The sequence below is a fragment of the Cetorhinus maximus genome, chromosome 28, assembly GCF_964194155.1.
Source record: "Cetorhinus maximus chromosome 28, sCetMax3.hap1.1, whole genome shotgun sequence".
Lineage (NCBI taxonomy): Eukaryota > Metazoa > Chordata > Chondrichthyes > Lamniformes > Cetorhinidae > Cetorhinus > Cetorhinus maximus.
In genome coordinates this window covers 7,562,362-7,586,631 of record NC_135906.1, presented here as the reverse complement: position 1 = coordinate 7,586,631, position 24,270 = coordinate 7,562,362, and the positions used below count along the sequence as shown (strand labels likewise).

Below are 24,270 nucleotides of genomic sequence, written 5' to 3'. Positions count from 1 at the left end.
AGTTGGATGATCAGCAGTTTAGTGGGAATAAGGTCCAGGAAGTAGGAAGTGGGTCTCATAGACAAGATTGAGCAAGAACAGGACATAAAAGGGAGGTAGGAGAGAAACTAGTGAAAGATGCAAGTTGAGGGCTAGGGCAAGGGAGACCTTTAGAGGAAGTCTGACCTGGTGGGCTAGGGGAAAGGAGGGAAGCAGCAGAGGCAGCTGACCGGAAGGTCTCAATCTTAGTGACAAAGAAGTCACTGAGCTCTTTGCACTTATGTTGGAGTTGAGGGTGGTGGAGACAGGGAAGAGGGGTTTAAGAAGATAGTTTGCAGTAGAGAAAAGAAGGCGGGGGCTATCTTTGAATTCCAGGGCGATCCTGGAATTGTTCGCAATTGTAGAGACAAGTGCAGGAGCAGATGCTTTATGTGCTCCAGCCAGACCGGGCCGTGAATGGGTAAGCCAGTTGTCTGCCATGTCCATTCAAGTTTGCGTTCCTTGGACTTAAGGAAGCGGAGGTGAGGGCTGTACTGAAGGAACGGCCAGGATGGGATTAACAGCTTTATTGAAGAGTAGGGCAATAAACTATGAAATAGGAGGGCAGAGTACATGAAAGTGAAGAAGTGAAAGTGGGCACAATGCTAGAATAGAGGGTTTTAGGAGGGGTAAAGAGAAAGATTGGGGGAAGGTGGAAATAGCCATGATGATGGGTTTGGGTCGGAGTAGCAGTCAAATGGACTCAGGGAAATCTCCATATAGTAGTTATTAGGATAAAACCCCGATAGTGAATGGAAAATCAACAGGAGACAGGAGAATAATTACCATCATTAATCATCTCAGATAAAACTGTCACCCACCACCCCCCGACTCCCCACCTCTGTACGTGCATCTCTGTCAGCTGACTCTTAAGAGGACGCATTTTACAGCAAATACTAGACCCTAGTCTGTAATGCGGCCAGCCAAAGTTTCACACTCCATGCGGTTTATTAATCACATTTTCTCCAGAGGATTACGCCAAAATAGTGCAACTGTGGCATCAATTTTTTGCCAAATTTGTTCCAGTAGCTGTTTGGCATAACTGCCTTTTGAGATAAAGATGCTTCTGGTATAACTAGAAGTTTGATAGAGTGAGAAGGTAAACAGCGTTGGGCACTGGTTTACCATGCAGCTCCTGCCTCGGTGAAGTGGGTGGATCGTGCCATCCCATTTCAGCAGCTGGCTGATTTTTCACCAATGATCCGTGACAAAATGTCTCACTCTTGCATCGGCATCAGGGTTCCATCGGAACTGTGAATTCTGCAAAGCGACCGGGCAAGATTAGACTTTTTGGAAGGTCAGATAAGGAGAGTTGATCAGCTACCGTGGGCAGGCTCTTCGTTTCAGGGGCTGCAACAATTTTTTTAAAAACGTGCTTCAACTGAGGAACGAAGAGTCCCTTAACTCGACATACTTTGCTTATGAGAAGCTTATTTAGGTCTCACCTTTTGCCTCCGCTATCCTAATGTCACATACTTGCCTGGCAGGTTGTTGATGTATCCTCCATCCATGAGCAAGTGTCCGTCCTTTGGGTCACAGAGTGGTGGCAGGTATCCCGAGAGGGACATGCTAGCTCGCACGTACCGCCACAGCGAGCCTAACCACACGAGGAACAGATGCAGTCAGAGGCCTAGAAGAGCACAGATGTGCGCAACCCGCACCCTTCCCCACTTCCTCAGAGCAAGGTGCGTGTTCTGTGCAGAGGGTGGGGAAGGGATGGGGGGGGTCACAGCATTCTACTCGCAGGCCTATGAAAATCTGCACAGCAGCACAAACCACCACAGCACAAAGTCTGCCGCACCCCAGATTTTGGGGGGGGGGGGGGGAGGAGCTCGGGGGAATTATTTTGAACCCAACTCGCCTGGTAATTGCTCCTTTGCACTTCATAATAATCAGCAGAACAGCCAAAATTCACTCGCTCCGTTGCTTAATGTTCAATTACAGTGGAATCCACGTAACCTGCCATTCTTAATATCAATCGGTGCGCTTGCTACAACCAATATCCCATCGACAAACTGTTTTAACCATTTACCCAATCAGTTTCTTTAAAAAAAAAATCATTCTTCTATCTCTGTAACTGCCTCCGGCTCTCCAAGATAATTCAGGTTCCCTGCGTCTCCCCCCCAATATTGGTGGCCCTGCCTTCAGCCACTCTGGAAATCCCTCCCTAAACCTGTCTGCCTCTCCACCTTTCTCCCCTCCCTTAAGACGCTATTTAAAACCTGCTACTTCGGCTAAGCGTCCACTCACCTATCCAAAAAACGGGAGCGGGGATTGTTGGCAGAGACAACAAAATTTAATTCAATACAACAATAAGTATTAGGATCAACAAGAAGCCCGTTCCCTAAGCAGCTCCCCTTCACCTCTCTGTGCCTGCGCCCTTCATGTGCTCTGCAACATTTACTCTTAGTCGTTTGGTAGTACAGAGCTTCAATATTGCTGAAAAAGAGACATGCCGAAGCTTTTCATCTTGCACTCGTCAGGACACTTCAAGAATACCAATATATGGGAAAAACAGCAATTTATACTGCATGAGAAGAGAGTGCTGATTGGTTGGCAAGTGGGCTCTGATTGGTAGAGGCTTTGCCATGGAGAATGCAACAATTGATGGTGACTGACAGTTAACTACCAAGCATTGTCTGAAATTTAAACCAGGCAGCTTGACCCTGATTGGTCAAGGCATTGCCCTGAGGAATGAATCAGCAAACGGCTGTCACTTATTTTGTTTAGCTGAAACAGGTGAAATGTGTGTACATGTTCTTTCTGTCTGCAAAGATCAGGGCCCTGTGTATTCATATATGTAGCTTCCAGTGCCCGCAAACGTGCCACACTGAGGCCGACTGAAAATCTTAAATTGGTTGTCAGCGTAATTCTTAGCACACTGAGGGTTCTTTAGCAAATTGTCTAATTGTGGAATCACATCTAATGTTGGACTCTGTGTTTTGAGATTTGCAAGCACGGGCTGATTGGGTGTGGTTTGTACCTTGCCCATTGCGAACAATGGCTGGGAAATGCTGTTTGATACGATCTGCCAGCCTTTGGGGCATACGGCTTACATACCTAGCATCACACTGGCACTGAAATTCATATACCACATTACTCATTTGTGTGATAGGCAGAATGTCTTTTTGGCTTGACGGCAACATCCTGTTAGTGGCCAATACCACTCGTGTTGCTACTGCATAGTAGCAGCGTGAAACAGCTAGCTTCACCTGTTGTTCAAATTTTTGAGATACCTTGCCCTTCCAGGGTAATCTGAGGCCTTAGGCACGTTCATGAGTTTGTGTGATATACAGCACGAAATGATCTGATCAGGTTAGCCATTATCCCGCAGGATGCCTTAGATGTCTTTCAGCATCAAGCTAGCATGGTGAGCAAATTGCTCGGTCCCTATTTACAAAGTTGCCACTAAGACCAATCTTATAGCATGTGGAACTGTAAGAAACCTGGCTATGCAGTAGTGACACGAGTGGTATTCGCTACTAACATGGGGCTACCGTCAAGCTAAAAAGACATCCTGCCGATTACACAAATGAATGATGTGGTATATGAAATTCAGTGCCAGTGTGATGCCAGGTGTGTAGGCCGTACATCCCAAAGACTGGTGGATCGTATAAACATATCCCAGCTGCTGATCATAACGGGCAAGGTACAGACCTCACCCTACCAGCCTGTGCGTACAAAACTCAAAACACAGTGTACAACATTAGATGCGATTCCACAATTGGACGTTTGCTAAATAATCCTCAGTGTGGCAAGAATTACACTGACAACCAATTTAAGATCGTCAGTTGAGCTTGAAATGTGGCACACTTGCGTGTACTGGAAGTTACATGTATTAATACAAAGGGCCCTGATTTTTGTACGTACACATAATGCACCTGTTTCAGCTAAACAAAATAAGTGACAGCCATTTGCTGACTCATTCCTCGGGGCAATGCCTTGACCAATCAGGGTCAAGCTGCCTGGTTTAAATTTCAGACAATGCTTGGCAGTTAACTGTCAGTCACCATCAATTGTTGCATTCTCCATGGCAATGCCTCTACCAATCAGAGTCCATTTGCCAACCAATCAGCACATATGGTATAAACAGCTGTTTTCCTCTTATATTGGTATTCTTGAAGTGTCCTGATGAGTGCAAGATGAAAAACTTCAACGTCTCTTTTTACAGTGACATTCACTCTGTTGAAGGCCCTATATAAATACAAGTTGTTACCTCAATCTTATTTTATAATGTCTGCATGAACTAATTCAACTCCCTCAACTCCCCAGATTCCAGCTCCAAGCTCAATTCTCGGAGGTCACCGCCACTCACCATTTCAAGCAAAATAGCCGCCCTCCTCACAAAAATGAGACAATTATAGGTTTTTTAAAAATTACCATTTGATTAAGTATTCAGACGGTTAGATGATCTATATCACCTGCAGAAATAATTCTACCCATTCATGCTTATGGCACAGAATAGGATTCCACTGTAAAACACTAGCAATCTTGAGTTTGGTTTATTGGTCAATGAACGGCTACCTGACAATTCAGGTGGGCAGCTTCGTTTTCAAAATTGGGTTGAGTCTGACAGGATGTGGCTGTCAACTGAGAATGCAAAGAGTGAATTCTGAGGCAGCAACATTAGGCTATCCTCATGAATCGAGGACAAGTCAAAGAGCTACCTGGAGAGTTGGCAGGCCGCTAACTCATCATTGCGGCCGATGGTAAGTCCAGGGGAAATGAAGCTGTGTCAGCCTGTGGGGCCCCCTTGATGATGTGCAGATTTAGTGTTTGACAGCACAGCTGCGAAAGAGCAAAGTGGTTCCCCACACAGACTTATCCATCTCCTGCCTATTCCTGGGCTGGAGGACAATAAACCTTCATAGAAAAGACTTGGTTCAGAAGGAAACAAAGCAGGACAAATCATTGAATTGCTTGACATAGAATACATGTACAGCCAATTACCAGTGCAGTACTGTCGAATATTTACCACTGCAGGTTTCCAGTGTTTAATCTTTACTTTGCCCACAACTTTCAGGAACTGTAATAATAATTGAATATTCAATGTCAATGGTGTTACAAGAGATTTCGAACACACACATGCTCAATTTCCTTCCAAGCCCCAACTTTCCAATGTCCTCCGCCTGGCCAGTGTAGATAGGAAGCGATTGTAGTGCTGACCTGGGACATTGTTTACATAGCAGCCATCCACAAGCAAATGCCCGTCCTTGGGGTCACAGAGAGGAGGCAAATAAGGCACGTAAGATGCACTCGCTCTGACGTAACGCCAGATACTGCCTGCTGGATGAAGATGAAGAGTAAGAGTACGAATAGCAAGGGCTGAACAGCATGGGAGGGAAGAGGGGTTATAAGGAACACAGGGGCACAGAGGAAAAGCATGATCTCAGCATCAGGATCAAACGGGACAGCTCCCTGAAGAGTCAGGGCAGCAACAATGTAATAGAGAGTTCCCTGTAAGCCTGCTAAACAACTTCTGCAATCCTGATACATTATTGATTCCGTGAAGTGGCTAAAATGGCCAGTGAAACACTAATTTGCATTTTGGATAGATTATATAGACAGTAAATGAGCAAGCAGCAGTATACTATAGTGGGGCTTTGTAGGAAGCTAGGTCAAATCAATGTCTACTGAAGACACACAACCCAGTACGATGAGTTGTGGCAGGTGGAAAAGGGGAGCACATTTACAGGAAGGGGACCCAGCAGATGCTAAGGAACTCAAAGAGGCAATTGAAAACAGATTATGTTCCCTTAGTCTCCTAGTGGTTGTGCTGAGGTGAATTTGATCTGGCCAGTTCTCTTTTGTCTTTAAATTTTTCTGTAAAATAAAATCCTAATGTGAGATATTGAACAATTGTGTGGGGGTGGGGGCAGTAATTCCATAGAGCTTTATAGTACACCCTTGTCCCAAACCCCTGCACTTTCCCCATACTTGTTCAACATGTTTTCTTTGCAAAAAAAAAAAAATAGCCATTTCCTATTTTAATCAGCCTGTTTATAAACTTCTGTGGTTATATGGTTCTTCAATCTCTTCTGTCCCCCTTCCACAGTCTTCACATCCTTCCTAAAGAGACTGCCTCATGAACAATAATCTAACTTCACATGTACAGGTTTAGCATTAGCTCTTTGCTTTTGTACTCGTTTATCCATTTATCACACCCGGGATCCCACTTGCAACTTTATCTACTTGGCTTCCATCTTTTCTTTAAAAAAAAGATTTTTGCACGTAACTCTGTTCCTTTGCCTCTTTTAAATTTTACCATTTGGTGTTAATTGCCTCTCATTCCTCCTCCCAAAACACACTACACATTTCGCCACAGTAGATTTATCTGACCTTCATTAGTATTGCTCCTGAAGACCTCGTCTCTATGGTTCTCTATTCCGGTCTCATTTGTAAATGTCGAGATGTTGATATCGTGTCCCCCACACAAAGCCCAGGTTTCTTTATTCTGAGAAAAGCCATGGTCTCAATATTTTACCCTGGGCAATGCCATTATTTATAGCCCTCTTCCTTTTAAACACACACAGTTTTCTGCCCTTTAATTAACTTAAGAAATAGGAGGAGAAAGCCATTCGGCCCTTCTATCCTGCTCTGCTATTCACCGAGATCATGGCTGATCATTACTTCAACACCATTTTCCTTCACTATCCCCACATCCATTGATGTTTTTAGTATGTAGAAATCTATTGAGCTTAGTCTTGAACATAACAACTGAGCCTCCATAACTCTGTGGGGCAGAGGGTTCCAAAGATTCACCACCCTCTGAGTAAAGAAATTCCCCCTCATCTCCTCACCTAGTGACTTTCCCTCTTATTCTGAGACTGTGTCCCCTGGTTCTGGACCCCCCCCAACCCCCAGCCTGGGGAAACATCCTTCCTGCATCTACCCTGTCGAGCCTGAAAGTCTGTTTGAATAAGGTCACCTCTCATTCTTCTAAACTCCAGAGAATAAAGGCCCAGTCTATTTAATCGTTTCTCTTAGGACAATCCCTCCATCCCTGCAATTAGTCTGGTATCCATGCTGTGATACTCCCTTTGATTGTGCTTGTCTTATCAACAAGCCTCCTATACCGTCCTTTCCAAAACCCATATGCACTCACAGCATACGAATGGTTAATAAATACAGTTATTTCCTCAAGCAGTTCTACATTTTGTAGGCATGAATTACCCTTATACAAAATTAGGGCAAGTATTAATTTTGTTGCATATTTGGTCTCTACAATCTTAGCCATTACTGATGTTAGGCTGACAGGTCTTTAGTATCTCAGTTTATCCCTTTCTCCCTTCTTCACCAGAGGTGTTACAATGGTTGCTCTCCAATCTTCTGGCACAACTTCCATATCCAAGGATGTCTGAAGGATTGTGGTCAGAGCCTCTGCTGGTATCTCTCAGACTTCCCTCAGTATGCCAGGATGCATGCAATTTCATCCTTCAATTTTTTTTTTTTTTAAAACTACCACTTCTTGATCTATATCCCGCTGAACTGTTTCACCAACTCCTCTTGTATCCTTTCATTCCCACGCACCACACTGTTCAGTGAAAACTAAAACAAAGATCTCCTTTAGAATCACCAGCATGATACTAACTTTAGCATACCACTTTAGTATAACATGGTGATACTACTTCAGTATCATCATCGTCCAGGATATTTTGCTTTTTCACTCTAACTGACTTTACACTTAAACAATCAAATTACTTTTGATGTTTATCTAATCCGAAACTCTCACTCAAACTAAGCTCTACGATCTACTGGCCTATTAAAACTCATTGGTCCCCTGCTGCTCAGTATTAACACTATTAGCTAATATATAACACAGGTATAAATATCATACATGCTTCAATTGATACTATGCTAAATTCACTAACCATAGCTTGTGTGAAGTGATTTCTGCTCAGAAAATGGCATGACAATAAACCACACTTTCTGGTTTTGATGGCAAGGATTTTGTGCCCGTGAGTAGCTCTTCAGCTTAGTTTTTGAGCAGTCTGCCAGACCTAAATTACAACAAAACTCACTGGCAGAAAAACACTTCTAACTTGGTGACATGGCACCATTCTGCAAAAATGGAGAGGTTCATAAGAACCAGGGGGAGTAGGCCATTCAGCCCTTCCAGCCTGCTCTGCCATTCAATGAGATCGCGGCTGATCTGATACTTCAACATAATTTTCCTGCTCTAGCCCTGTACCCCTTGATGTTTTTAATATGTAGAAATCTATCGATCTCAGTCTTGAACTTACTCAATGACTGAGCCTCCACAGCCCTCTGGAACAGGGAATTCCAAAAATTCACCACCCTCTGATGAAGAAATTCCTCCTCATCTCAGTCCTAAATGGTCTGTCTGTCTCTTATTCTGACACTGTGCCCCCTGGTTCTAGGCCCCCTCAGCCAGGGGAAATATCCTTCCTGTATCTACCCTGTTGAGCCCTGTAAGAATCCTGTATGTTTGAATGAAATCGCCTCTCGTTCTTCTAAACTCCAGAGAATAAAGGCCCAGTCTATTTAATCTATCCTCATAGGACAATCCCTCCATCCCAGGGATTAGTTCGGTGAGCTTTTGTTGCACTCTCTCTAAAGCAAGTATATCTTTCCTTAGATAAGGAGATCAAAACTGCACACAATGCTCCAGGTGTGGTCTCACCAAGGTTCTATATAACTTGCAGTAAGACATCTTTACTGCCAAACTCAAATCCTCTAGTAATAAAGGCCAACATACCTTTTGCCTTCTTAATTGTCTGCTGTACCTGAAAGTTAGCTTTCAGTGACTCATGCACAAGAACACCCTAGTCCCTTTGAAGTTCAACACTTCCCAGTTTCTCATTATTTAAGAAATTTTTTAAATGCTATGTATTTCTGTTTTTCCTACCAAAGTGGATAACCTCACATTTCTCCACATTGTCTTTCACCTGCCAAATCTTTGCCCACTTGCTTGGCCTCTCCAAATCCCCTTGAAGCTTCTTTGCGTCCTCCTCACAACTCTCACTTCCACCTAACGTTTATGTCATCTGCAAACTTAGAAATATTACATTTAATCCCCACATCCAAATCAGTGATTTTGACTGTGAATAGCTGGGGCCCAAGCACTGATCCTTGCGGTACCCCACCAGTCACCGCCTACCAACCTGAAAATGACCCATTTATTCCTACTCTCTGTTTTCTGTCCCTTAACAAGTTCTCAATCTGTTCATGTTGGGCACAAGACTTAATTAGAGATATTAATGAAAAACTCACTAATGAAGCTGTTTGGCAATGGCCTTTGTTGTCTGAGAACAATGCATGTGTGTCAGGGTAGGGGAAAAAGTGGGGGGGAAATGGGGATGGGTCACAGCAGACAAGGGGAAAGGAAAATAATAAGCTACTAAGTTATATACATTTGTTTAGAAACCACTCTATAGCCACCCTCCAGGCTAACTCTACAATATCCTCAAGCCCTAAACTCCAGCTCACACCTCTACTCCATCCTTCTACTCCACCCTCAGGACTACAACTCAGCAGAACTCTGCTCTGTCCAATTCTCCTCCCTGCCTGGTAAAGCCTCCTCAAAATCAACCTCTGCCTTGCGTTCGCTCACCGAGCCCAAATTTTCTTCCAGTTGCTGGCCAAGATTCCCACCCCACAGCACCACACCCCCTCTAGTGAAGCTCCTTTGGACGTTTCATTCTCGTACAGATTCGGGATGTCATTTGTCCATGGCCAATAATGATCCCTAAACTAACATCAGTAAAACAGACTGGTTCTTATCTCATTGCTGTTTGTGGGGCCCTAGCAGTGCACAAGTGAACCATTGTGTTTCCCCATATTACAACACTGGAATGTAAAACCCTTTGGGACATCGTAAAGCCTCGAAAGGCTTTATATAAATGCAATTTATTTCCTTCTCTCCAGAGAAAAACAGATCTCTCTAAATGAACACCATTCCAGGTTTCAGCAGAAATGTATTTAAAGTTTAAAACAATTATGGAAAATGACATGAGCAGTTTTTGCTTTTATGGAAAATGATTTGTTTTGATGCCAGTAGGTCAATGAGACACATACAAGACATCAGCTCAATTTCTAAGCAGTATCGTGTGTGATATTAAGAGTTGCCATTACTGTCTGTAGCTTCCCCACATTGAATGTATCACAGGGGCTGGTTACAGGGCCCACTATTGCTGCTTCCCATTTAATACAATGCACGGATCATTCATTTCCTGACTCAGTTAGCAGGATCGACTTCTGTTTTATTGCTTGGGCTGAGTTCATCTGTTCCACAGGCTTAGAGGGAAAGTTTTTCCTGGTTCACTTAAGAGTTGGTTGAAGGATGTGCAACTGATTTAATGGAACAGTTTTGGAAGATGCAGAACATTTAAATAAGTGCCTTTGATAAAACCTCCACCCACACACAGTCAAACTGAAAGCTCCCAATCAGCAACTCATTGACAACTCGAGCAGTTGTGTACACAGTTCACACTCAGGAGGTGTCAGCTGTGGCTCAGTTCATAGCACCCTCGCCTTTGAGTCAGAAGGTTGTGGGTTCATGTCCCACTCCCGGGGAAAAAAAAATCCCTGCTTAAGGCTGGCAACTACAGAATTTAAACTGTAGGTTTCAGTTTAATGCCAACTACAGACTACAAACTAAATTAGGTTCACACTCAGTGACCACCCACCAACCCCCACCCCCCCCAAAGCCACCCGCCCTCGCTGTTCAAATTCCCGGCTCAACACATTCAAACGCAATGGGTTCACAATGTAGCTGAGCTCTGTACTAGCCTCCAGTCACTAGATGGAGTGGTTGGCAGTATGCTGTCTCCCAGGAGGGGTGGGCATTAGCTGTGGCCAAAGTCCAGCAGCAAATGCAAGACTGAGGTTGTTGGGGAAGCCTACAGATCAGCCAGCTTGCCCTCTTGGCAGAAGGTTGCTGCTGATGCCCACCGTTCAACTAACACCCATCTGGATAAAGGGCAGTGTGGCTGTGGTAAAGTGAGACATAGTGCGCACAAGGATGGATAAATTTCCAAAAGGGGTTCACATTAGGATGCAGAAAGTATCAGTTATCAGGAGCAGACACATCCATCAAATGTCAGATATATAATGATCATTTCAAACATATATACATAAAAAGGCAGAGAGGGTGCACAGTGATGGAACATTTCATCAGAATACCCTTTAAGGGGCTCTTTTTTTAAAAAAATACCAGCACTGCTTTGCGACTTAACTTTAAGAATTCTTGTTTTTGAAAAGACAAAAAAAAAACTTTACTTTCACATCTGCAACAGCTGAACTGGTGACAGAGGAAGAGAAAAAGAGTCTCTTTCAATACTCAACACAGTCACGCAGTTAGGTTTTTGGTTGCCAATTGACTCAATACTAGAAAACCAATCACAGGGGCCAGTTCACCACCAATTCGATACAAGATCACAATTTTCACAGGGTACATGGATTAAAAGCAACCTGCGTCAAACTGTCAGAAGTGATATCTTCATAACTTTAGGGGCTGCTGCAGATCCAATATCAGACATGGCAATCCATGAACTTTGTACAAATGGTTAGGTTTCACCTGTCATTTACAAAGACGGCTGTGGTTGTCTTCAGGTTGGAAATGAATGGGCTACAGTGAACATGCAAACTGAAGAGAGAACCAACAGAGGAGCCAGCTGCTCCCAGACAAAAACTCACCTGTATCTGGGCCTAAGAGGCAGGGTGAGCCAGGGCTATTACTCATCAAGCTAAAAGCCAAGCTCTGAAGTAGGGGCATACGGACTCGAAACGTAAACCCGGTTTCTCTCTCTACAGATGTTGTCAGGCTCGCTAAGTTCTTCCAGCATTTTCTGTTTTTACTGTAGCACATTACTCATGTGCTGGGTACAAGCTACTTTGTAGACTTGGGTCTTCAAAGTGATATCAGAGTAGTCAGCCTCTGCTGGGTTAACTCTTCTCGTAATGCTTTAGCCTGTTCGTACCCATTCACCTCCGCTCTAACCGCTCCGCTTTGAGTTTAGAGAATTCAAGCCTTCAGCACAAATTGTTTCAGGATTAACAACTTCAACTTTTAATTCATTTTCAAAAAAGTTCCTTCTTTTCATCGATTCCACCTTTTCACTGGAAGCACCAGTTGAAAGGAATGTGTGTCCTTTTTGAAATGGGGGTCCTCCAGGTACAGGAACTGCCAGATGGCTAATTTGATACTGGATGCTCGAAAGATGTTTTGTAATTGCTCCGATGATGGTGCGAAGCTCTAAGACGGGCAGGGTACGGAGTAACCCAACTATATCTAAACATCTCCACAGGGTAGAATTAGAGAACAGGAGGCACCAACAAACCAGTATGGGTTTCAATGCTCTATTCTTTCACAGCTGGACAGGTAAAAATCCCATGGCAAATGTTAGATGGAATGACCGCAAATTCAAGTGAAATACTTTGCTCTGTGGGGGATTCCTGAGGATATTTAACTTCCTGGAGTGCATTGCACCACATCACATGATTTTCTAGGTTAAAGAATACCTGAAGCAATCTGTGTCAGAATGCAGTGGGTTAGCAATCTGCATCTCAATTCAGCCCAGACTCTGCTGAACTCGTCCCACCTCCGGACAGGATACCACTGGAAACCAAGGTGAAGCTGGGCAGTCGAGGCCTACTGCCTTCTCCCCACCCTGCCCTCCCCTCCCCTCCCAGCCACTCCTTTACTGCCCGCTGCAAGAAATGCCATCTTTGTTAATGAGAAGGATCAAGGTATTGGGGGAACCTGCCCACAGTTCACGAGCGACACAAGGATCTGTGTGGGTGTTAGGACATGATATGAGAAATGAGAAGCAAGGGCCTTGGCTATATCAATGACCTAGATGAAGGAACCAGATGTAAGGTAGCTAAATCTGATGACACAAAGATAGGTAGGAAAGTAAGCTGTCAAGAGAAGAGAAAGAGTCTACAGAGGGATTTAGATAGGTTCATTGAGTGGGGAAAAAAAATTGGCAGATGGAATATAATGTGGGGACATGTGAATTTATCCACGGTACAGGGGGATTTGAACCCATGTCCCCAGAGCATTAGTTTAGGCCTCTGGATTACTAGTCCTGTGATGTTACCAGTGCGCCACTGCCTTTCCCAACAGACTGAGATGAGGTGAAATTTTTCTCCAAGGGTTGTTAGTCTGTGGAATTCTCTTCCCCAGTGAACAGTGGAGGCTGGGTCACTGAATATTTTCAAGGCTGAGTTTGACAGTTTTCTGATAGACAAAGGAGTCAAAGGGGCAGACAAGGAAGTGGGGTTGAAACCACAATCAGATTATCCATGATCTTATTGAATGGTGGAGTAGGCTTGAGGGGCAGAATGGCCTACTCTTGCTCCTAAGTCTTGTGTTCTTGTTATGTGATGGAGGTATCTGGCAGAATACTGATAAATGTAGTAATAGGCAGGTGGGTAGGACTAACGGCACCATGTGGAGTTATGAATGAAAGGCTTGTTGAGTGGAAGAGAAACTTGGTGAATAGTACATGAATCCAAGATTTACAAACCAGTGCTGTAAGGCTATAATGAGAATGAAGAGTGTGTTAGGATGTATCGCAAGGTGACCAAACACAAAAACAAAACGTTCCATTGGTTCAGCCTCATCTAGAAAGATCCAGTTTTCATCCCCTCACCTGGAGGATACAAGAAAAGGCTTACAGGAGGGCCACAAGCAAGACTAATAGCTAGTTTGTTACAATAGGCTTTGAGCGCTGGAGCTTCTTCACTCTGCAAATCATTGTTTTAAATGTTCCTCAAAAGCAATGAGGGGAATAGAGTCAGTCCATGTGGATGGGCTATCTGAGCTAGAGGTGTTAGAGGGGGGATGAAGGGACAAGCATACGAAGTGCATTTTATTTGACAGAGTGATTCAGCCTTAGAACAAGTTACAATGAACGCTGATTGCTGCATGTTCAAGAGAGAGCTGGACAAGTCCCTAACTGTGGCTATCATCACATTGTACTAAAGGTAAGCAAAGTTTGGTGGCAAATATAACCCTACTGTTTAAGAAAGGAGGGAGAGAGAAAACAGGGAACTACGGACCTGTTAGCCTGACATCAGCAGGGAGGGAAAACACTAGAATCTATTATAAAGGATGTAATAGCTGAACACTTAGAAAATAATGGTCGGATTGGGCAGAGTCAACATGGGTTTATGAAAGGGAAAGCATGTTTGACAAACCTTTTGGAGTTTTTGAGGATGTAACTAGCAGAATAGATAAAGGGGAACCAGTGAATGGGGTGTATTTGGATTTTCAGAGGGTTTTTGATAAGGCCCCACACAAGAGACTACTAAACAAAATTAAGGGAACATTGGACTGGTAGTAATATACTGGTATGGATTGATAATTGGTTAATGGACAGAAAACAGAGTTGGAATAAATGGCTTATTTTTAAGTTGGCAGGCTGTGACTGGTGGGGTACTGCAAGGATCATTGCTTGGGCCCCAGCTATTCATGCTCTATATCAATGATTTGGATGTTGGGACCAAGTGTAATATTTTCAAATTTGTGGATGACACAAAACGAGGTGGGAATGTGAATTGTGAGGATAATGCAAAGAGGCTTCAAGGGGTTTAGACAGGCTAAGTGAATGGGCAAGACCATGGCAAATGGAATATAATGTGAAAACATGTGGAAGTCATCTACTTTAGTAGGAAATCCAGAAATGCAGAGTATTTCTTAAATGGGGAGTGGTTGGGAAATGTTTATGTCTAAAGGGACCTGGGTGTCCTTGTTCATGAGTCAGTGAACGTTAGCATGCAGGTACAGCAAGTAAGTAGAAGGCATGTGTTATGCTGGCCTTTACTGCCAGAGGATTTGAGTACAGGAGTAAAGATGTCTTGCTGCAATTGCACAGAGCCTTGGTGAGACCGTACCTGGAGTACTAAGTACGGTTTTGGTCTCCTTACCTAACGAAGGATATAACTGCCGTAGAGTGCAATGAAGGTTCACCAGACTGATTCCTGGGATGGCAGGATTGTCCTATGAGGTGAGATTGAGGAGACTGGGCCTGTATTCTCTAGAGTTTAGAAGAATGAGAGGCATATAAAATGAAACATATAAAATTCTTACAAGGGCTCAACAAATGTTTGCCCTAGGATAAAAGCAAAATGTTTCCCCTCACTGGGGAGTTTAGAACCAGGGGTAGGCCATTTAGAACTGGGGTGAGGAGAAATTTCTTTACTCAGATGGTAGTGAATCTTTGGAGTTCTCCCAGAGGGCTGTGGAGGCTCAGTCATTGAGCATGTTGATGACAGAGATTGCTAGATTTCTAGATACAGATAACATCAAAGGAAATGGGGATAGCATGGGAAAATGGCATTGAGCTAGAAGATCAGTCATGGTGGCTCAAGGGGCTGAATAGCCTACTCCTGCTCCTATTTCCTACGTTCCCATCAGGCAATATATCTCCTGAAACCTGCTTGATTGCTTTCAAAGTTCGGAGAGGAATTTCCTAAATGTTTTACCCTTGCATAAGGTTTTTTTCTTTGGGTTCTGCCTCTCTCAGGAAGTTGCATGTCTGGCTGGTGGGCTGGGTGGTTGTGGCATTACGTTGTGCCAGAATAATATGGGACAGGCTTTTTCCTGTCAATGTACATTTGTACGAAGTGGAAAGCACGGAGAGTGAAATTGATCTCAAACAGCTTGCCAGCAAGTTACTTATGGGTGGAGAGGCAGATGGTTGGAATTGATACAATACATACCCCTCAGGAGACCCCAAAACACCTCACAGTCAATGAATTACTCTTGAAGTGTTTCTCCTGTGTTTAAACACAATAGCCAGTTTGCACACAGATAGATCCCACAAGTAGACGTGATCAGTTAATCTGTTTTTGGTGACGTTGGGGGAGAGCTGAATGTTCCTGGGGATGGTGGGGTTGGGGAAGGGGGGAGCGGAAGAGAGAGGCGGCGATGAGAACTTTCACTTTGCAGCAGTGGCTATCAAAACAGGTGGGCACGCTCTTGGTTTAACCTAAAGGCAGTACTTCCGTCAATGCAGCAACCCGCAGGTCTACACTGCAATGCCAGCTTCAATTATATGCCCAAGTCTCTGGATTGAGGCCTGAACTGATAACCCTGAGCAAAGCTGACAAAATAAGCAATACAAAATGCACTGCCAAGAGCGAGGAAACTTGCATTCATATAGCATCTTTCACATCCTCAGGGCATTTGACACCAATTAAGTATTGTTGTAATGTAGGGAAATGCAGCAGGCAATTTGTGTCCAGCAAGATCCAACAAATGGCAATGAAATAAATGACCAGACTGTGAATTGGTGATGCTGGTTGGCTGGCTAGTATACTGGGAGAACTTTTACATCCAGCTGAGGGGTAGCTGGGTCCTCGATTTAATATCTCTTCCAAAATATAGCACCCCCTGACAGTGCAGCATTCCCGCGGTGCAGGGGGAGCTCAAAGTGGAATATGTGAAGACATTTCTTACACCAGAAATAAAGTCACTGCGTGGTACTCATTAAAAGGTGCAATGTCTGCCAAAGCTGAAAATAACTTGGAATTGGCGAGTTTCTCCCACTTCAGACACTCGTAATCTCCAGTGTTCACAAGGAGTCTCCAAGAACAGGAACGCCACAGACCAATCTGCATTGTTGTCCTCTTCTTCAGTCAGAGCCGGTAATTAGCAGTCTGCACTGATAATCTACTGATGCAGCATTTTGAGGGTGCATTTATACTCTGGCTCCACAGCAATGTCTTATGTGCTTCCAAAGCTCCGCCCGTGCTGTGTAGAACCAGGTCTGTGCTGCCCGCCCCAGCAGTTCTGTAGCCACGTGCTCGCCCAGTATCTCCTGCCATAGATTCAGCTCCGCACTTGCATAATCCGCCACTCCTGAGAACAACAGTGTGTTGATGTCGGATTTCTTGCCCGAGTCGTGTGGGATCTCCATTGTGGCCTCATGTCTCTGCGCGGCAGCACGGCATTTGTGCACATCCACATCCTCTGCCGTGTTGCCGTGGATCTACATCTCAAGCGCTCCACATTCCATTCTGTCATCGAGGGTTTTAAAGAAAGTTTTCGTTCTGCAGCAAGGCTGCAATCAGGGGTCTTGGTACAATTACATTAGATTTTTGATTGAAAACTGGTTAATGGAAGTGGCCAAAACACTTGCAATACACAGTGTTCTACTTGGCCATGCTAACCACAACACAAAGGGCTGACTGATACTTAGTTATTTTAGTAACATCGATGCAAATCTGAACTTCAATAATATTAGTGTCAATCTGAATGGATTTATAAACTGATTTTAACATGGAGTAATAAGGCTATTAAAGAAAGCCTGCAATTAATAAGGTGTGATTTGTTTTACTGATTATAACCTGTTTGAGATGAAGCTATGTATGTATAAACTACAGCTTAGTCTGACGCCACAAAGTGACGAGTTTTTATGAGTTTTTATATGTTTATCTAAGAGTGGTCAAGAAAAGCAGGCACCCGGGGAGTCAAAACTTAGTAACTTATGCAGGAGAAAACCAGGTGGGGGAGGTTTTTATGAAGTGAATCCGAAATAAATTGGATGGACTACACATGAATTCGGTCAGCCCCTGTACCAGTTGCTGTCACTGTTGTCGATATAGAGGCTGCACTGGGATATTCTATGTTTGAACCTATAGAACAGTAAGGGGGGCACCTACAATATAAGTTCATCAGTACACGGCGATTTCCGCGTCACACAGACTGAAGATATGGAGTCCAGAGCCAGAGGAGATCCTGGAGGGGATCACCTCACCCTGTGTTGCTTTGACACTGTACGAAGTATAAATCCTGAGCGGTGGAAATGTGCTGGCTTACACAGTGCTCCGGGTTACTTGTTAAACCCACAGGACCTTAAATGGAGCTTTTAGAGATTGGGGGCTCTCACCTCTCTGATTTTCACCCATTGGGAGGGTGCTCTCCGCATATGCTTTCTCAAAATAGGTGGAAGCTAACCAGTGTGAACAGAATTCCGGTTGCCTGGGATTTGAACTGCAGAGTCCAGCAGGAGACCATTGGCTGCCCTGTAAATACACCCCATGTACACAGACTCCGAATGGCTAAACATTTTGTTGTTGGGGGTGGGGGGCGGCGGCGGTGGTTTACATGATTATTTTTTTTTAAACAGAAAGCAAATTAAAACCTTACTGCGAATGTTCATTCTTCTTGTCTAATACTTACCACTGTAGTTTTTTTACAGACTGTAAATGGCAGGTAAAACTAAACATTTGATTCAATGTGAGGAAAGTGGAAACTGAAAAGGTTAAACATAGTATTTAAGAAAAATAATGGGGAAGAAAGGAGAGAAGATAAAGGGACACAATGCTGTGTGAAAAGTTACCCTTAGATTAACTTTGGGTTAATAAAAGCAGTTATGAACTGGGTGGTAATTTTGACAATGTTATGAAGCGATGCCACCACAATGAGACAGGAAACCAAAGCTTTGGTTGGGGGGCGGGGGGGAGGAAGGACAGGGGGGGAAGGGGAGAGGGGTAAAGGCACAAACAAGCGATACACATCACAGTACAACCTCCACTCTTAAGGGCAGAACAAGGAGTTGTGGATAGCAATGTCCCAGTACAGCTCAGCTTAGTATCAGTGACAGAATCAGATGGGAGTTTTAACAAAGGAGGCAAACAGCATCACATCCTCCGCGAAGCCCAGGATTAAGTTTAGAAAATTAGTCAAAATTCGAAAAGAAAAATTAGACAGCCAGGTGTGCCGAGCCAATTTGAAGAGAACAGAGTGGATTTTCTGTGCTGTTAAAAGGCTCCATCTGCTTCAGTTAAATAAATGGAAATTAATGATAAAACCACTCCACATCATCAATAAAGAGGAACACCGAGTAATATCCCTTTAACTTCAGAAGCTGAATTATGAGGCAGTCTGCAGATAATAATGCAATTTTCAGTCACCCTATTAAAGGTTTTCCTTTCAACTTTTAGAGATTTAAAAAAAAAATTATTCAGCATCGCTTCTTCCCAAATTAAATAAACATTTTATGGTGATGAGCCCAAAATTCAGCTGGTGTCTCTCTGGTTTAGCTTGTGTCAAGTACAGAGATTGGCTGTAAGCGGCGAGCGCTTGGTGTGTGTTCGTGAAGCATACACTGGCAAACCTGTCCGGCTGTTTGGGAGCTGGGGCTGTACTCCTCCATTGCAACAACTAGAAGTGGCAGATCAGACTCAGGGTTAGGGGATGAGCATGGGGGGTAGGGACCACATCTTTGCCACAACACAGGGGCGGTTTCCCTTTATCAAATAGGAGCCAAACAACTTTTGCGTGTTGCGAGCAGCAATATTCTCAAGAAGCTGCACTGACATTCTCTCACATCAGGAGATGATGGTCTTCAATAAACAGGCTATGAAGCCGATTAAAATGGCCAGCATTCCATGAAAACTCATCTGGTGCCCCACTGCAGCAGATATATGGCCAGAAGCCCTTTCGACACGGAGTCACTGCAGCCAGTTCCTACACAAACCACTCACCACCGGTGCTGCAGAGCTAAGCAGGCATTAGTTGGGTGAGGCAAGGCCATTCAGCCCATCTGGCTCATCCTTTCACACATTCCCCTGTCGCAAGATGCCCTTTAAATAACTACAGGGTTTTTGTTTCTTGCAGTTAGAGATGGGGATTTATTTTCCTTGAAAAAGCAAATATTTGAAAAACAAACAAAAACAAAAAAGGTCGTAAACTTGAGTGTTCCACTTTAAAGATAACTTAATGACCATGCAAGGCTCTTGAAAACAAACCGGTGATCCTGTTAATGCTGGCAATGTCACTCATATACTGATCGTTCTCAAAGCAGATAGCCACTGTGAGACGCAGGGCAGTCAAACAGATTTAGATGTATTTTTAATCACACTGGTCAGAAGTTCTGGATCTTCTCACATTTTATTCAAACAACCTACAAAATTACCGCGCTGCTCTCACACCTCCCCACCTGCCACCACCCTGCGTCTCCCCACCCGCACATCTCCCCGCCTGCACCTCCCTGTCCTCCCTCCTCTTCCCTCCCCTGCCCTGCCGGCCTCTGCCTGCCCGCACCATTCCTGTGCCTGCCAGGAACCAAACCCTGGCTGATTCTGTAACTTTCTAAAGCTTTCACGTGTTTAACCTCACAAAACTTTCCACTGGGAAGGAGTTAGTTTCCCGGCTCTAACTCGCAGCCAATCAGCTAAGGCCCCTGCTTGTGGGCTGCTCCAACACGGCGGTAACATGACAGCATTAGCAGGATCGCTTTGCACAGGGTTTTGCGACAGTTACAAGATCATATTGCTGAAAGGTGGATTTAGTAACTTAATGGTTAAAGGATCAAAGGCTACAAGCATTCTAAAATGAGATCTTCCCATACATCCAAAGCAAATACTGATTTACAACAAAAATCCCATCCTGACTACCGTGCCTCTGCCAAATCTTCTTACCCAATGGGCACTGAAACTGAGCTGTGGTATAATGCAAAATGTGGGATAGAAATTGGTGCCCGAATCAGTTGTTTTCTGACTGGACACTACGGGGAGAGTTCCTGCAGTAAACTGCACTGGAACTTACACAACACCTTGGTTTAGTCAATCCCAACCTGGAATTCTTATGGATAATGGGCTTTGAGGTACAGGCTCAATATTTTAAACCTACTCCCATGTTTTGCCAATGCTGCTCCCGGTTTTTTTTTAAACTTAAACTGTCACACAGGACGACGGCAAGATTACCGTAATAGTCACTCCCAGCTCCGAGCCTTTTATAAGTCAGCCAAATGGTCAATGGATTGCCAGAGATTTCCCTCCCTTTACACTCCCTTCCCCCAAAGACAATTAAGTATTAGTATAACTCTCAAGGAGAGGAGTCCACTATACAAAGTGCACAGGAATAGCCTGCAGCCATTAGGCTTGGTTAGCTGTCCACCATTAAGCTCTTAACCCACGCGCTCTTCGAGCTCCTGTACTCCTCAAGAGCAGCAATATTGCGGGACCACCATCACTGTCAACGTCCAGGAACACTCTACCTCAGCATGTGTGGGAGCAAGGACCGCAGTGCTTCAAAGACCAGGCCTTTGCGGAGCAGGCAGGGACTGGCAATAAGTGCCTCCTTTCCAGGGTCCACCCCCATCTCCAGAACGTGAGATTGCTAAGTAACCACAAGCAGCATGGCCGAGGCTGCAACGCCACCATCAGCTGAACAAACCTTGGGAACAAGTCAATTTAAGCAGCGCAGACATGCCGAGGGTTTGAAATCTCTAGAAATGATTCCGGGACCGCCGTACACAATTGAAGAATGCTGACAGGCTTTTCAATTCTCAGGACGTGGGTGTTGTTGACAAGGCCAACATTTATTCTTCACGCCTAGTTGTTTTTGAATACGACTGAATGGCTTGCCAGGCTGCTTCTGAGGTTAGCTGGGAGTCAGTCATGTTGGTATGGGACTGGAGTTATATGTAGGCCAAGACAAGGCAAGGAGGGCAGGTATCCTTCCCTAATGCAAACTAGTTGGACTTTTTTTAAACGACAATCTGACAGCTTCATCTACACTTTTTTAAAAATTTAGAAATAGTGAAAAAAAGAAAACAGTAAAGTTATAATGATGGAACATTAAGCCAACAATTTAGGTTGGGATTTACTGCAGCACCTTTTAATACTTTCTCTTAGCCATGTGAAAATTACCTCACTCTGGGAGTTCCTTGCAACTATCCTTCGCAGATCCACAAATGCTGAGCCGAGCAATTTTCATGCTGGAAAATATAATGCTTATAAAGCACAATAGGATTCCTTCCACTGTGTTGTTGAAATCTTCCTTCAATCCACTTAAGAATTAAAGCACTCAAACGATATGGTCAACTGACCTCTCAAATTCACGGAAGGGGGGAATACAATTCGCAAGTGGATGGAGGCAAAAAACGGGCTATAAACATCTTTCTGGCAGAAGGCAGGGTACTCAAGAGACAGGACGCAAATCATTTACACACAGAACAAGACACAGAGCCACAGCAAAAGAGAGACGTTCTTACCATCTTTGTGCACTCGCATTGCAGATGCAGTGATATCAGTTGTCACGTTGAAATAAGGGATCCACAGGTCCTGAGGAGTAAGGGAGGGATGGCGGGGTGGGGGAGGGAAGAAGAGTTATGATCTGTAAAAAGCTGAGGTAGCAGGATTTTCTAGTCGCAAACACTACACATTAGAGATCCTAGTATAGCTGAGAGTTCAGGGCCAATCTTGTAGGAGATTGGGAGTGAAGATCCCAGGGCACTACACAATGGGATAATGGAACGTAGGTTGGCAAAAGAACCGGGGGGCGGGGGAAGGTGAGGAGAATTTTTGTTATAATCCAGTGAGTTATGATGATCTGGAAGGTACTGCCTGAAAGGATGGTGAAAGCAGATTTAATAGTAACTTTCAAAAAGAGAACTGGATAAACGTTTGAAAGAGGTGAAAATTGCAAAGCAAAGGGAAGAGAACTAATTGGATAGCTCGTTCAAACGGTTAGCACAAGCACAATGGGTCAAATGGCCTCCTGCTTGCAGCATGAGTTGATGCTTCCGGCTATATATCAGTCTATTGTGAAACACGGTGACTGAGAAGGATAATTGACTGGCATTCTGAATACAATTGCACCACAGTGAATTACTGACAATACTAATCTGGTAATCACCATCTCTACATCCTCACTGGCAGGAGCACCACATTTTCAATTTTGGAAATGATTTCAAATAAAATCCCCACTGTATCCTTAACTCGTTAAATAAAGGAGGCAGGTGTTGAACATAGACACGGGGCTGTTAAACAAATTTTGTACCACACAGCCTGGCTCACATACTATTTACACAGACGCGGCTGTGTTAGTAAGTTCGTACTAAATTCATTAATGCAAAGCCAAAAGCACGTGTGAAGTAATATTAGGGATCTTCTTCTCAGTAGTAACGACTAGCCTTGATAGACATTCATTATCAAGAAGCAGTGTCTTGAGTGGTTTACTCAGGTCAAGGCGCAGCTCCATCAATGTAAGTCTCTTAACCGGAACCAGCAGGGATGGTTAACCAGCTCTAAACAGATTGGTCAGCCTAGAACTGGCTCATCGATTTTGCGTTGGTTCTCTGTCCTGTAACCATTAACAAGCCAAGCAAGCTGGACTCTGAAAGGTTTGTGTGCAGGAACAGTGATCCCTGGCGAGAACATTGGTCAAGGGCAGTGTCCATTACCAGGGGGGAGCCGGTTTAATTTCAAAGCTTACCTCAATTTGTTTGTCCTCAAAAACGTCAGCAATGCTCGTGTTAAAGGCAGAACCCGACAGCATAGAGGTGATGGGGTAGGTCAGGTCTAACACGGTCTTGAAGACAGAGTTCATTGCCTATGGAAGACAGGAAGGTGTGAATGTTCTCAGTTGCATCTATAAAACCCTTGGTTAAATGTGTGAACTCTTTCCTCTCCCAGCACCTTGGATAAGTGTCTATTAGTGAATATCCAAGGAGGAATATGGCACAATTGTTCAGGGCAATGGGCTTTTCCCTACTCGTGCTAATCCTTTCGCTGGGTGTCAGTTGAAGCTCATTGGGTAGCACTCGCATCTGCGTCAGACACGGGTTCAAGTTCCACTACAGTAACTTGAGCCCATAGCCTGTGTGCACATTCCCAGTGGAGTACTGAGGGAGAGCTACACTGGCTGAGGTGCCGTCTTTCAGATGAATCAAGGCCCTGCTTGCCGTCTCACGTGGATAAGAAAGATCCCACAAGAGCAGGAGAGTTCTCCACAGTTTGCTAACCAATACTTACTCCTCAACCAATATGAGAAAAAACACAAATCTGGTCATTATCAGATCGCTGTTTGTGGGAGCTTGTTTTGTGCAAATTACCTGCCATGTGTCCTACATAACAACTGGCTGCATTTCTGTAAGTAGTTAAAAGGCTGTAAAGCGCTTCAGGTCATGAAGGGTGCTACGGAAATGCAATTCTTTCTTTCGTTAACTCTGTGCGCTTCAACGTTAACATTTAGCCCCTGTACCAGGGTGCGTAGCTATCAAAGGTAACACTCCAGGTACTTTCACCTATAAATAGGTCCCTTCTATAGCCTGTGGTCATGAGTTCACGTGTTCTACACTCTGAACTGATTCTTTAAAAGAAGTAAAGGCAAGCTGAAGTGCTCCTGTTTCATAAGTAGATGGGTGTCAGATGCAATACCTCATAAATCATCATATGAATCAATAAAACGCAGGGCTAAAAATGACCAGATTCACCAGGATGCTGCCTCTTATTTGGAAATGCAGATAAAGGCCAACGTGAAAATTGAGG

The 24,270-nt window shown here is 44.1% G+C and overlaps 1 protein-coding gene across 12 annotated transcripts in view; it reads right to left on the bottom strand.

The window, feature by feature from the left end:
• The window catches only part of pnpla6 (patatin-like phospholipase domain containing 6), a 167,476-nt gene that overhangs the window by 25,499 nt on the left and 117,707 nt on the right, over positions 1 to 24,270 (bottom strand). For 6 of the 12 annotated variants that reach the window (XM_078531125.1, XM_078531129.1, XM_078531126.1 and 3 more), the window contains 4 exons: positions 23,216 to 23,332; positions 21,993 to 22,062; positions 5,185 to 5,304; positions 1,499 to 1,615 (listed from right to left, as the gene is read on the bottom strand). In XM_078531125.1, the coding sequence (XP_078387251.1) occupies positions 1,499 to 1,615; positions 5,185 to 5,304; positions 21,993 to 22,062; positions 23,216 to 23,332 (424 nt within the window). The remainder of the gene's footprint in view (positions 1 to 1,498; positions 1,616 to 5,184; positions 5,305 to 21,992; positions 22,063 to 23,215; positions 23,333 to 24,270) is intronic. The other 6 variants (XM_078531131.1, XM_078531135.1, XM_078531132.1 and 3 more) reach the window with 4 other exon arrangements.